General features: G+C 29.1%; 1 protein-coding gene across 1 annotated transcript; it reads right to left on the bottom strand.

The window, feature by feature from the left end:
* Window positions 1-4,015: 4,015 nt before the first annotated feature.
* On the bottom strand, window positions 4,016-5,626 carry LOC125829500 (ethylene-responsive transcription factor RAP2-13-like). The gene has a single exon (XM_049508718.1). The coding sequence runs from the start codon at window positions 5,341-5,343 to the stop codon at window positions 4,237-4,239; it is 1,107 nt and encodes a 368-aa protein (XP_049364675.1). The 5' UTR covers window positions 5,344-5,626; the 3' UTR covers window positions 4,016-4,236.
* Window positions 5,627-12,581: the final 6,955 nt, after the last annotated feature.

Raw genomic sequence — 12,581 nt, 5'->3', positions numbered from 1 at the left:
GTATTAAAACATCTCAAATCATGATATGGAATCACCATGTAATTCCATGTCATGGTTTTTGGAGAATATGGTATCACCTCTCATGATATGGAATCATGAGATGGAATCAGCGTAAAATCGCATGTCCAAACGCTGATTCCATCTCACGATATCATATCGTGATATGATATCGCATGGCCAAACGCCTACTAATAAACTAGGTGGGATAGATGGTAAATGTTTGAGTCTATTACTCATATGATCACTCAATTATTTATAATTACTTAATAAAATTATGTTTTTTTTTTAATTTCTAATAGAAAAGTCACTTATTTAATTTTAAAACAAAATTGAGGAGCGTAAATGATTTTCACGTATAAAAAGCAGGCATAGGACACCTCATCAAAGCCTGTAAAGGCTAAAGAACAACTTGACCCTTGTTAATATCTAACGAATAATATACTTTATAGATGATGAAAGAGTTTTTATACCCATTCGTTCACACTTCTTTTTTTGTCCCCCTATTCTGTGGCTCAAGGCTATTCCTTTGGAAATGAAAGCAACACTCAATTTATATAATATTGAGAGAAAAAGTTAAAAGAATAAAAAGAAAAGAGTGTGTTGATTACGCCCGAATTCAGCATTGAATATGTAAAAATAAACCTAGTAACGCAAAAAGAATTAGATTTTTGAACTTATAATAAACTTCAAATTCTGACTCTCCTCTGAATATGTGCAGAGAATCCTTCTTGTGCAAAGCTTGGAAGGATTCTTTCTTGATAATGCATGGCCCAGAATAAGAGGCTTTTTTCAGAGTCACTTTCTATCATCTTCCTTAGTTTTTGGCATTGTGAGACTTGTCTTGGCATGCGTAGAGATAAAGAATAATTATAATGTATATTTTGTGGGGTTGAAAGTGAGAATGGCCTTCCAATTCCTTATCTCTTGGCTTTGATTAGCTTTGTGAGATAATGCATTTTTACTTTCTAAGGTTGTGACATTTTTAATTTTATGACTTTTGAATTTTATATAGATTATTTCAAGTACCATAAATAATTGGATTCTAAATTTAATTTGTACATATTTAATAAACTTCTTAATACAAATATACTATTTGAATAAAAGTTACTAAGTTCGATCAAATTCGTACCCAGACTTCTGACTTCATCCTGTGCTGTCAATATAAATTGGGTATTCCCACCTCTTTTGTGAGCTAAACAGATAAGAATAGTTGTATGTAACCTTAACTGGTAATAACTTATAACTAATTAATCATCAAGCTTTAGGTTTAAGCCTTTAACAATATGGATTCTCTATGTCATGACAACAATGTATCTCTTGCAAATTGGAACTAATTAACTTGGCTCTGATTTTTCATAATGAAAGATCTATATAAATAATATACGATCAATGTATAAAAGTTAAACTCATTTATGTATCTACATTTCTCAATTGACATAATGAACAAAAATATGTTTTAGACTAATTCGTAGTATATGTTTTGTCCCACCGGTTAACTAATTAATCATCTTGTATCTATGCTTCACAGGCACTTGATAAGTTTCAAAGTCTCTAGAATGTTCTAAAGTCATTATTCATTTAATTTTGCGTGCAAATGCTAAATTATCAACAATAATAGCCTAAATGAGGGCCCATATTTAATGAAAAATAGCTCCAGCAAATCACGTTGCATTTGGTGAGCAAACGTGAATTAAATATAATTTATTAGTCAATGTCCATGAATATGACAACGTCGTCTCATACCTGAGTGACAGTACAGGGTCATCAATAAAATTCACAACTAATGCAAACAAACTTTAACTAATGACAAGAAATAAACCTCTACAGTCCCAAACTCAAACACATATACAAACTTGATTTAGATAATAGACCAATAACGTGCACAAAATCGATCCAACATACCCCCACCGTACTCCAGCTAGCACCAAGGCAGTTCATGGAATTAAGAAAAATCTTCAAGTAATGTCATAGATCTTTTGGTACGATTAATATTGTGTGATAAAAATATGTCACTAAAGTTTTAAAGGTAAATTTTTGGGATGGTTAGGCCTGCCATGTTGTGTGAAGTAGAGTATCAATGAGTTAAGAGCGCATACGTTTAAAAGATGAAGATAGTAAAAATGAGCATGCTTAAATGAATGTATGGACATACTATAAGAGATAATATTAGGAATGAAGTTACACTGGAAAAGGTGACAATATCCTTTGTGGCAACAAGATAAGTGAAATAAGACTAAGATGGTTCGAACATGTGAATGTGAAAAGGGGGTACGTGGATGCATCAAAAAGGAGGTATGAGAGATTTTGGTTATTGTAGATTCTAGGAAAGTTAGAGGTAAACCGAAGAAAAATCAAAGAAGGTGATTAAATAGGACATGACACAACTTCAACATATATAACATAGACATGATCTTCAATAGAAAGATATAAATATTGAGGATTGTGATAAAAGAATAGCATGTAGCCAAGTATTATCATACTTTTACGTGGAAGGAACGCTTGTTTGGTGTGATATATAAGATATAATAATCTCACCATTTGCATAGTGATGGATAAGTTATTCCATATACATGATGAAATAATTTATTTCGAAATTAATTATCTCGAAATAACTTATTCTCCACCAAACGACTCCTAATAATAGTACTTATAAGTAGTCATGAAATATCTTATTCTTCAAAAAAAAAAATCTATTATTTGTCACTACTTTATTTACTCTTACTATAATTTTTCTTTCAATGATATTTTAATTACACTTTCTTAATCAAATTTTATTGAAAACATTTTCTCTGTTGGAAAAAAAAAAATCTAATTATATTGTATGCTCCTCGAATCTCACTTCAAGCAAATTAAGACTTTAAAGTCACATGGAATGAAATAGCATCCAAGGCCAGAAAGTTGCCGGTTGATTTTAATCTACAACCACTATTCAACCCATGTGGAAGAAAAAATACTACTCTCTCCGTTTCATTTTATATGTCATTCATTTCTATAAATAATTGGTTCATAATATTAGTCATTTCATAAAATCAATGCATAAATTACATTATTCTTCCTTTTTTAACCCTTGTGAGTTATTAGTCTTGAAAATATAAATTTGACCAACTTAAAAAAGCTAAGTAAATGATTCATGTTCATTGGTTAAATTAATTCGTATTCATTGATTGAAAACTTGAGTTCCAAAAAAACTAAATACGGGTAAAAAGGTAAAGTTATATTATTTTTTAATACAAGTATAAAATAAAAATGTGATATATAAAAAGGGACGGAGGGAGTACATATTACGTGGTAGGGTCCGCCCTCCATTTGTCACTATTCTTTTTTTCTTTTTTGGGTTAAAGAAAACTTTGGCCTCCACTCTCTCTAATATAACCTTGACCAGATTCTCCAACAAAAAATGGATTCCTTCCATATGCAAAAACACCTTTAAATTCGAATTATTGAAAATTTAAAAAATATCTTTTTATTTAACTGATTAAATTTAAATATATTCCTGATCTCTTAAAATGAATAAAATACACTTCTAAATTCTTATTAAGTGTAGAAGTGTTGGCTTTTAATTGCAAGTCTCTTGATAGAAACAACTTGTTATGTAACCCCTAAATTTTCGTCAAAATTAGGGATGCTTTCAACACTTGTCTCAATTGTTTTATTACAAGTTGCATGGTATTATAAGAGTTAGAAACTACTTATTATGTAATTTCAATACTTTTTTCGACTTTTTATTAAGAATCTCGTGATCCTAAAAGAATTAGAAATCATTTGTTATGTCATGAAACAGATCAAAGATATATCTAATTTAAGTAAAAAAGATATTTCTAAAACTAACAATAATTTGAAAACGAAACTCATAAAAACTTTCACGGATTTTCAATACTTTATCTTCAACAATCTTCAAGTTTGAACCTTATTTTACTTGACTAGCTAAGTGAATTTTTTGGAATAATGAAAGATTGGTCGTATGATATAATAAGAGGTCTTAGATTAGAAACATACTAAACATTCAATATGATGATTATATTAAGCTAAGAAATCAACAAGACACATACAAAGTCTCTCCCTTTTGGTTCATGCATATACAAAAACCACAGCATGAACAAGATGGGAGAGTGAGTGACCTTACTATTACATACTACTCACATGACTCTATTAATTACTAGACCAACCTCTGCAAATGTCAAAAACACCATTGCAGGAGGCCATACATAAAAAAACGAAGTAATACTACAACAAGTTTCAAAGAGCTGCCCAATCAATCTCCACTGAAGGGTACTTGGGTAAGAAGAAATTTTCTGATTCATCGAAAGATGGTGGTTCAGCGAAATCCAAGAAAGTAATATCAGACTCAGGCGAAGATGATGATTCCTCAGATGGTGCAGGGGATGATGATGATGCCTCAATCTTGATATTAGCATTTTCTGGATAGCTGAATTCTCCTTTCAATGAATCATCTATGGTGATTTCGGACTTTGATGAAGATTCTTGAGCTGAATTTGAATCCACTGGAACTGCTGCTGCTGTTTTGGACTTTCTTGGCTTGGAATTAGATTTAGAACACAAGTCATCTGATTTGGGATTAGCCAAGCTTTGGCAAATGGCTTGAAGTTTAGCATCAACGGAGGAATGTAAAGGCGAGAATTCATTATTTAATTGATGTCTTAGATGTGGAAAATTAAGTCTAGCAAACTCTCCTCTTAGCTTATAAGCAGCTTTGTCATAAGCCAAAGCAGCTTCTTCAGCTGTATCAAAAGTGCCTAACCAAAGCCTGGTTCTGTTCTTAGGAAGTCTAATTTCAGCAACCCATTTACCCCAATGGCGTTGTCTAACTCCACGATAAAGCTTAGTAGCCTTCTGTGAAGAAGCACCACCAGTTTGCTTCATCGGGACTGGTTTCATACCAAGAAAGTTTGTAGAATTCAGATTCTTAGAATATGTTGAAGTAGGTGTTAACAAACCTAAGCTCTGTTGTTGTTGATGTAGTTGTAGTAGTTGCTGTTGATTCTGGAATTGGATCTGAGCTTGGATTTGCAATATCTGAGAAGGGGTTAGATGGTTAAGCCCAATTGAACCTGTTTCAGCTACACCCATATTGTTAAAACACGAATACCCTTGAGAAAACATTTGGGTAGCCGTTGATGGGATTGGACAGAAATCAGTATACAAACTAGGCTCACCAAAACTATAGAAAGAAGAAGAAGAAGAAGAAGAAGAAGTTGAAGGTGAAGATGAAGAAAAAGAAGAACAAGAAGCACCTTTCATAAAAGGTTCAAGTGCTTTCATAAGTTCTTCTGTTAAAGGATCTGAGAAGTTACTGCTGCTGTATATATCTATAGCTGCTGCCATGGTTAATATCAAAACACACAAAAAGTACCTGTTTCTAATATCAAAGCTACAGAACAGGTAGAGATTTATAAAACAACAAAAAAAAAAAGAGTTAACAAGCTTTCTACAAATCAAAGAACCAAAAACCAACCTCAGGGATTCAAAAACAGACCCTTCTGGTTGTTTGAACAAAGAAAACAATTTTTTTTTTAAAAAGAGAACCTTGATCTCTGTTCTGGATCACCTGGCTTTCAAAAACAAAACACCCAAAAGGGAGTTTGATTTTTCTATAAAATTTCTGAAAGATTTTGAAATTGAAAATCTCTTTTGAAAGACAGACGACAACAGAAAGGGATCTAAAGAAGCGGGATGTTAAGAGAGGGGGGAAAAGAAAATGTAAATACACACTTAATATTTTAGGTAGCCTCACTGATTTTTTTCACTCTGAGAAATGTTGAACATCGCCTCTCAATTTAAAGACCTGCTATGTGCCTTTCTCTCTCTCTCTCCTTTCAAATTTGTTTTTTTTAAAATATTATATTCATCAATTCGTTCCATATTTAATTGATCATCTTGTTAAAATAGTTATTTCATATTAGGCATTCGCCTTATTAAATTAAAATTAAATTTTTCGTATACTACCTTTACAATTAACTCTTTTTAAAACTGTTTATATTTATTTATAAATTATTCTTTTATTTGTGATTTTTTAATATATATACTCTATGTCCCTAATTATTCATCCACATTTTTTTTTATAGCTATCCCTAATTACTTGTTCATTATGACAAATTAAAAAAGGATAAATTTTTTTATCTATTATACCCTCAATTAATTACTTTTTCAAAGGTAAAACTTTTTGAAAATCTTAAATTTTTAATACATCCACTTCATAATTAATAGGGGTAAAATGGTAAACTTACTATGTCAATAATTGTTTTCTTAATAGATGTGTTAATTCAAAAGTGAACAAGTAATTATGGATAGAGGAACTATATATACAAAGAAAATGATCAACTAATATGAAACGAAAAGAGAATACGGTCATTCGGACTACCTGAGATCTATTTTTACCAGCCCCCTACCTTTAAAGTTGGGATAAAGGTCTGAAAAATATCTCAATTTTGGTCAAATTTATTGTTGCGATACTAAACCTTCATGAGGACACATTACCTCCCTAAGCTATTTAATACCGTATTTTTTACCCTCTGAACTATTTAATAGTGTATTTTAAAGGTATATATGTGCCCACGTGGACACATTACTATTTATAATTTTGCATTATTTTTTATGTCCATGTGGGCAAATATATATGTTCAAAATGCGGTATTAAATAGTCTAGGGAGGTAATAGGTCCTTATGAAAGCTTAGTATCGCAACAGCAAATCCGACCAAAGTTGGGTATTTTTCAAACCCTTATCCCTTTAAAATTAGTGGGACAATATTCCTTCTATCGTGGGTGCTATATTTTGTTAAGCTTTTAAATTTTATAATTTTTTTATACATAAGAAATTTGAAAGTTATTTTCGGATTACAGCATTTTAATACGTCATTAAATGGTGTATTTATATTATAATATTTATTTGTCGCATAAAAACCTTTTTTATGGCCAATTTTGACATGCGATATGAAAATAAAATGATATGAAGTTAAAATTTGGTTTGAATATGGGATTTGAATTTATTGTATCGTATGTTCTTATCATAAAAATAGAAACTTTCACAAATTGTGAAAATTATTAAAATTTTCTTAATTCTTACAAAATATCAAATGAACAAATCATAGTTTATACTTTTATAGCATATAAGCATCAGAATATCTTAAGACATCATTAAATACAAATAATTTTATTAAAAATCACTAATCAATAATAATAACTTATAGTATTATTTAGTATAATATTTTTATATGGTATGAACATTATTTTTACATTAAACATGAGTGTTTTTTTTTGGTAAATTTAAAATGATGAAGCTTCTTTTACAAAAGGCAAACTTTGAAATGTATGGCAACGTTTCATACGAACTATCCTCTTTAATTTGAAATTTGAAGAAAATCTTACCAACATCAAGTTCAAGTTGCACTACAATATCATAAACTACCAAAATGGACATTTTTGATACATGAAAAACTTGTCTTTTAATTGAAATTTTAGCTACTAAAACTACTTTATACTTAAAAGTTAAAAAGATGGAATATTTGTTATGCCAGAAAAGAAAATTAAGGTTTGAATTTCAGAGAGAGAGGAAATCTTTTTAAAGCATTTATATTATTGTCGACAAAGAGGTAAAATTTTCTTGTTGTAAAATTGATATTTAAAAAATTACCCCCCTCCTTTCCATATTAGCTAATTATTATATTAAATATAGTTGTTCATCTTATTAAATTAAGAAACTATAAATTATTTGATTTATATTATTTTTAAAATTAATTATTTTTATAAAAATCTTAAAAAATAAATTAATTTATCTAAAAAAATATTAACTAATATGAAACGAAAGAATACGAGTAGATATAAAATTAGATGAAGATTGGTGGAGTAAGTTTGAGGCAAAGCAACCGTAAAAAATTAAGCATTCCTTGTCACATCTAGTTGGCACAGGGTCTTAATAAAGGAGAAAGTGACCGGTAATAACCAGTCAACTATATCGGCTACAACCACTAATGAGTTGCCTCGTGTTAATGTGCCGAACCAACCTCCATCTGTCAGTGTAAAACGCGTTTTCCTTATCCTGACGTTTCAGCGCCACATTGGCTAAATTTTCACGCATTTCAACGCATCTTTACAACTTTGACAATGAGACGTGAAACATTATAATTGATGTAACACACTTTCTTATTCCTCTAAAAAAAGTTTTGAAATTTATCATATAAATTAAATTATAATAATAATAATATTAATATATTTAAGTTAGTCTCACAAAATGAGGTTTAAAAGAATAGAGTTAAGTAAACTTTACCCATATATCTCAGAGGCAAAGAAGTTATTGTTGATAGACTTTTGATTTTAAAAAATAATTCAAATTAGTTTTAAAAAGTTACAAAAATAAAAGAAATAATAAAGAATGTAATATTAAGATTAATAATATGAATAGAAAACAAGACAATGCATTATCATTTTATCACCTACTAATCTTCTATCTCAATTTATGTCATTTAAAGGGTGTTCAGAATTAGCAAAATAAAAGCTCTTTTCAAAAAGTAAAATTAGTGATTAGTGAGATTCAAACACACGAGCACTACCTCATTTCAAGGAGGTGAAACCACTGGGCTACAATAGCTTATTATATTAAGAATTTTCAAAATATATTATTTAATCATTTCGTATATCATTTTACATGTATATACAATATTTTTTTCCGACGAAGGGTGTCCAATTAGACACCCTAACCACCATGTGGCTACGCCACTGCACTTCGCTAAATACTTCTCCAGTCTACATCTGCCTCTCATGAAATTGTTCAAAGTCAATCTTTCAGAAATCTACACTGAGAAATTTGTATTGTATATAAAACAAAAAAATATTAATTATATATAATTTACGCTAGATTAGATTCTATGAATAAATTATTTTTCTTATTTTTGCAATCAAACAATATATAAAGCTAAATTAATTTTACTTATATATGGATAGCTTCTCTTTAATTAGCCATCAAACAATCCTTAATACTTTAATCAGCAACTAAATGACTCTTATGTATACAAATAAAAAATTCTAATAAAAAGAACACAAATTAATCCTTTTTTTTTTGTAAAGACTAAAAAATCATTTCTCCCGACCGATATGAAGAGAGTATTTGTTTTAAAAGTTTTTCTCCGGTGCACCAAAAACTTGTTAAAGATAAACTTATTTTGAAAGGCCAAAAAGCTATTGTATAAACTATTTTTCTAAAGCTATAAAAATGTTAAGAAGTCCAAAAATCAATGAGTGTAGTCAATAGATGAGTATATATTTACTCATTATCAACTAATACGTACTAGATAAAATAAAATAAAGAAATAGAGTATATAAAGGTAGCTCTTGAATATCTAGAGAGTCGTTTATTCCCCTTTGTAACTTGGACACAACAAAAGACAAAGTTTCCTTTGGATATCATTCTCAATTCATACCAACTCCCATCTAACCAAATGCACACTCCTATCTAATTCCGTCATTAAAATGGACATGTTACAAGGATGACATATGTGGTAATAATGACACATAAATATTTTTAAATAATTCAGCTCTTTGTCACAATATTGGACCTAGTAAAAGATAAACACGAAAATTTAAAATTTAAAATTTAAATTCCAAGGCCAGGTTTATCCTTTTTTTAAAAAGAAAATAACAATAATTTTTGGAAAATGGATTTAATAATGAAATGGTTTAGTCACAAATTAAGATGTAATAATTTATTATAATTAAGTGATAGTAAATCTTATGTAAAACTAACATGATTGCGCATTAATAAAAAGAATATCTAAATCGGTTTGACAAGAAATAAATACTAGTAGTATTTACCATGATAGTGAGGTAATTAGTGAATACTTCTCCATTTTATTTTACTTAACTATTATATTAAAAATAAAATTTTATTTTTATTACTTGTCATTTTAACAAATAATAAAATATTTTCACCATTATTATGCTTATCACTAAAATATTAATTAGTGTCGAACATGAATCATCAATATAAAAGGAAACACACATGGAGTATATGATTAAATTAGGAAACTTTATCCACTTGTAACATTTCGTTTTATGAAAATCAAATTATAAAGTTTAATCAACACTTTAAAATATAAATTTTTATTTTATTAATATGAGATTTTTATAAAAAAATAAATTAATTAGGTGGTGGATAGGGAAAAAGTCAAAGTACCGGCGTAGAAGGGAAGTAAATAGTTTTTTATTAAGAAAATAAAAAAAAGTAGTCCGTAAAAGAAGTGAATGTGGAGAGTGGAGTGAAGAACATAATCATGTGGGCAGGAGAAGACAAAGACAATTTATCGTCAATTGCGGCGCCCATTGGATGTACAATCTAGAATTCTGTGTAGGGGTAATTTCGTCTTTCTCATCCTACTTTCCTTATACTCTGGTTCACGTCCTTAACCATGCTTCATTTTGATACTCCTTCCGTCTAAAAAAAATAATGGCCTAGTTTGATTTGGAACGAGGTTTTAAAATAAAATAAAAAATTAATTCTGTGATTTTAAATTAAAGTTACATCAAATGTATCAAAATGTCATTTAATTTTGTGGTCTTAAACATGTCACTTAAAAAGTTGAAGTTAAAGTATTGCCAAAAAAGTAAAGGGATCATTCTTTTTTAAACAAACTAAAAAAGGAAATTAGACTATTCATTTTTAAACGAAAGAATATTTCATGGATGATATTTCCTTCATTCTTTTTTTCTTCGGTTAATATATTAGAGAAGAGTGGATATTTAAGTGATGTTTGAGTTAAAATTGAAAGTTGAGTGTGCATAATTGAATGACTTTTGAGTTAAAATTGAAAGTTGAGCGATTTTCTGAGAAAAGAGTGCATAGTTGAAAGTACATATGAGATACTAACTTTTTTTTCTTTTACATTGACTTTCAATTTATATAACCTTTGAATAATTTTTCTTTCATGAGTTAATTTTCAAATTTGAGTTAAATTCAAAATTCATTCCTATTTGAACTCCAGATCCACACTTAAATTGAATCGGAGTGTGAAAAATGGTGTTAGAATAAATTAAAGTTTTACATTAATTGAGAAATGAATTACCAATATTTGAAGCTAAACTAACTAACTCCAGTACATATTGGTGAAATTAATTACTTATTTTTTTCTCGCACCCAACACCAAACAATATATTCATTAGAACTCAATTAGATGATTGAACCCTGATAAGGCCAAAAATGAAAGTAGTCAAAGAAAGCGGTAAACATGTTTTATTTTATCCAACTTTTTTATATAAATTTGGACAATTGTTCCTTCCTAAATCAGTTTCTAAGGTAAAATTAAGTTAAATGTCATATCTTACACCATGCACAACTACAAGTAGATAAAATTTGTCTTTTCATACACTATATCACTTAATTATAATTGATTAATGTGTATTTTATCTCAATCATCAATTATTCATGAATTTCAACTTTAATTTAACTTTTGATTGGTTCAAATTTTCTTTCATTTCAAATGACAACAATTTTAAAGAACTTTATCCAGTATAGAAAAAGAGTGATGATTATACTTAACCATGGTTATTTTTCTTCTTGATAGTTTATTTCAATTCTCTTCCCAAAGGTGAAATGAAGAACATGATTAAACCAATAATGGGATGATTTATAATTTTTTAATCATTAATCAAAAGTGTCAAGTTCGATATTCTTTTGTTGAAAGCATTACTTCTAAGAATGAACAATATAATGCATAAATTTAATTTAGTTGAGTCCAATACAGATATCAAATTAAAAAACCCAAAAAGAAGAAAAAGAAAGAGAACATGATTAACTATGGGTTATGGGCCTTTTTGGAGATACTCGCATGGGTTCACATGATCCTCCCAAGTTGCGTGAGAATGAAGCTATATAAATGTGGGCCCCATTATTCCCTCATTTGTGATGGGAAAGTAAGTGGGTCCCTTTGATTATCCTATCCGACGTCGTTTCTTACGTGGATAGCACTTCCTTGCCATAGCTGCTGTTATTTATTCCCATCTATTCAAAAAGAAAAAGAAAAATGCATTTATTTACACGCAGATAATGCCAATATTTTCTTCTCTTTTTTCCCCTTATGCTTCTCTTCCTTTAAACGCAACACATATTTCTCGAAAAATCTTTGAACGTAACACATATTTCTCGAAAAATAAAAATAAAACGTTTATGTCAGTCACTTTTATAACAAGAAGTATCTCAGTTCTATATAACAAAATTAAGGGATATATCTGGCACGGACGGAGCCATAGTATATAAATATTGAATCCCCTTCGATTATTCGTCTATATTTATTTTCAACTTTCTTATTAAAATTTCTAACTCCGTCGTTGATATCAGATTATTTTCTCTAAATATATATATATATATATATATATTTGATAGAGTAACAAGTACATATATAAAATGAAATGGGGGAGTAATTTCTTGAACAACTTATTTATGCAATTTACGACTTCCTATATAAATGTGAATTTGATAAAGAGAATATGATTCTTACGGTGAACAGAAGTAATTATAAAAAATAGGTGTATTATATTATGGGAATTAAACAGCAGCTTATATTGCTTGATGATGTAA

The sequence above is a fragment of the Solanum verrucosum genome, unplaced genomic scaffold, assembly GCF_900185275.1.
Source record: "Solanum verrucosum unplaced genomic scaffold, falcon-dt-bn FXZP01000031.1, whole genome shotgun sequence".
NCBI lineage: Eukaryota > Viridiplantae > Streptophyta > Magnoliopsida > Solanales > Solanaceae > Solanum > Solanum verrucosum.
Note: the sequence above shows the minus strand (reverse complement) of the source record. Positions and strands in the feature narration are given on the sequence as shown.

Excerpts from the sequence above, each read along its gene's own strand:
- LOC125829500 (XM_049508718.1), bottom strand. The coding sequence starts at position 5,343 with ATGGCAGCAGCTATAGATATATACAGCAGCAGTAACTTCTCAGATCCT.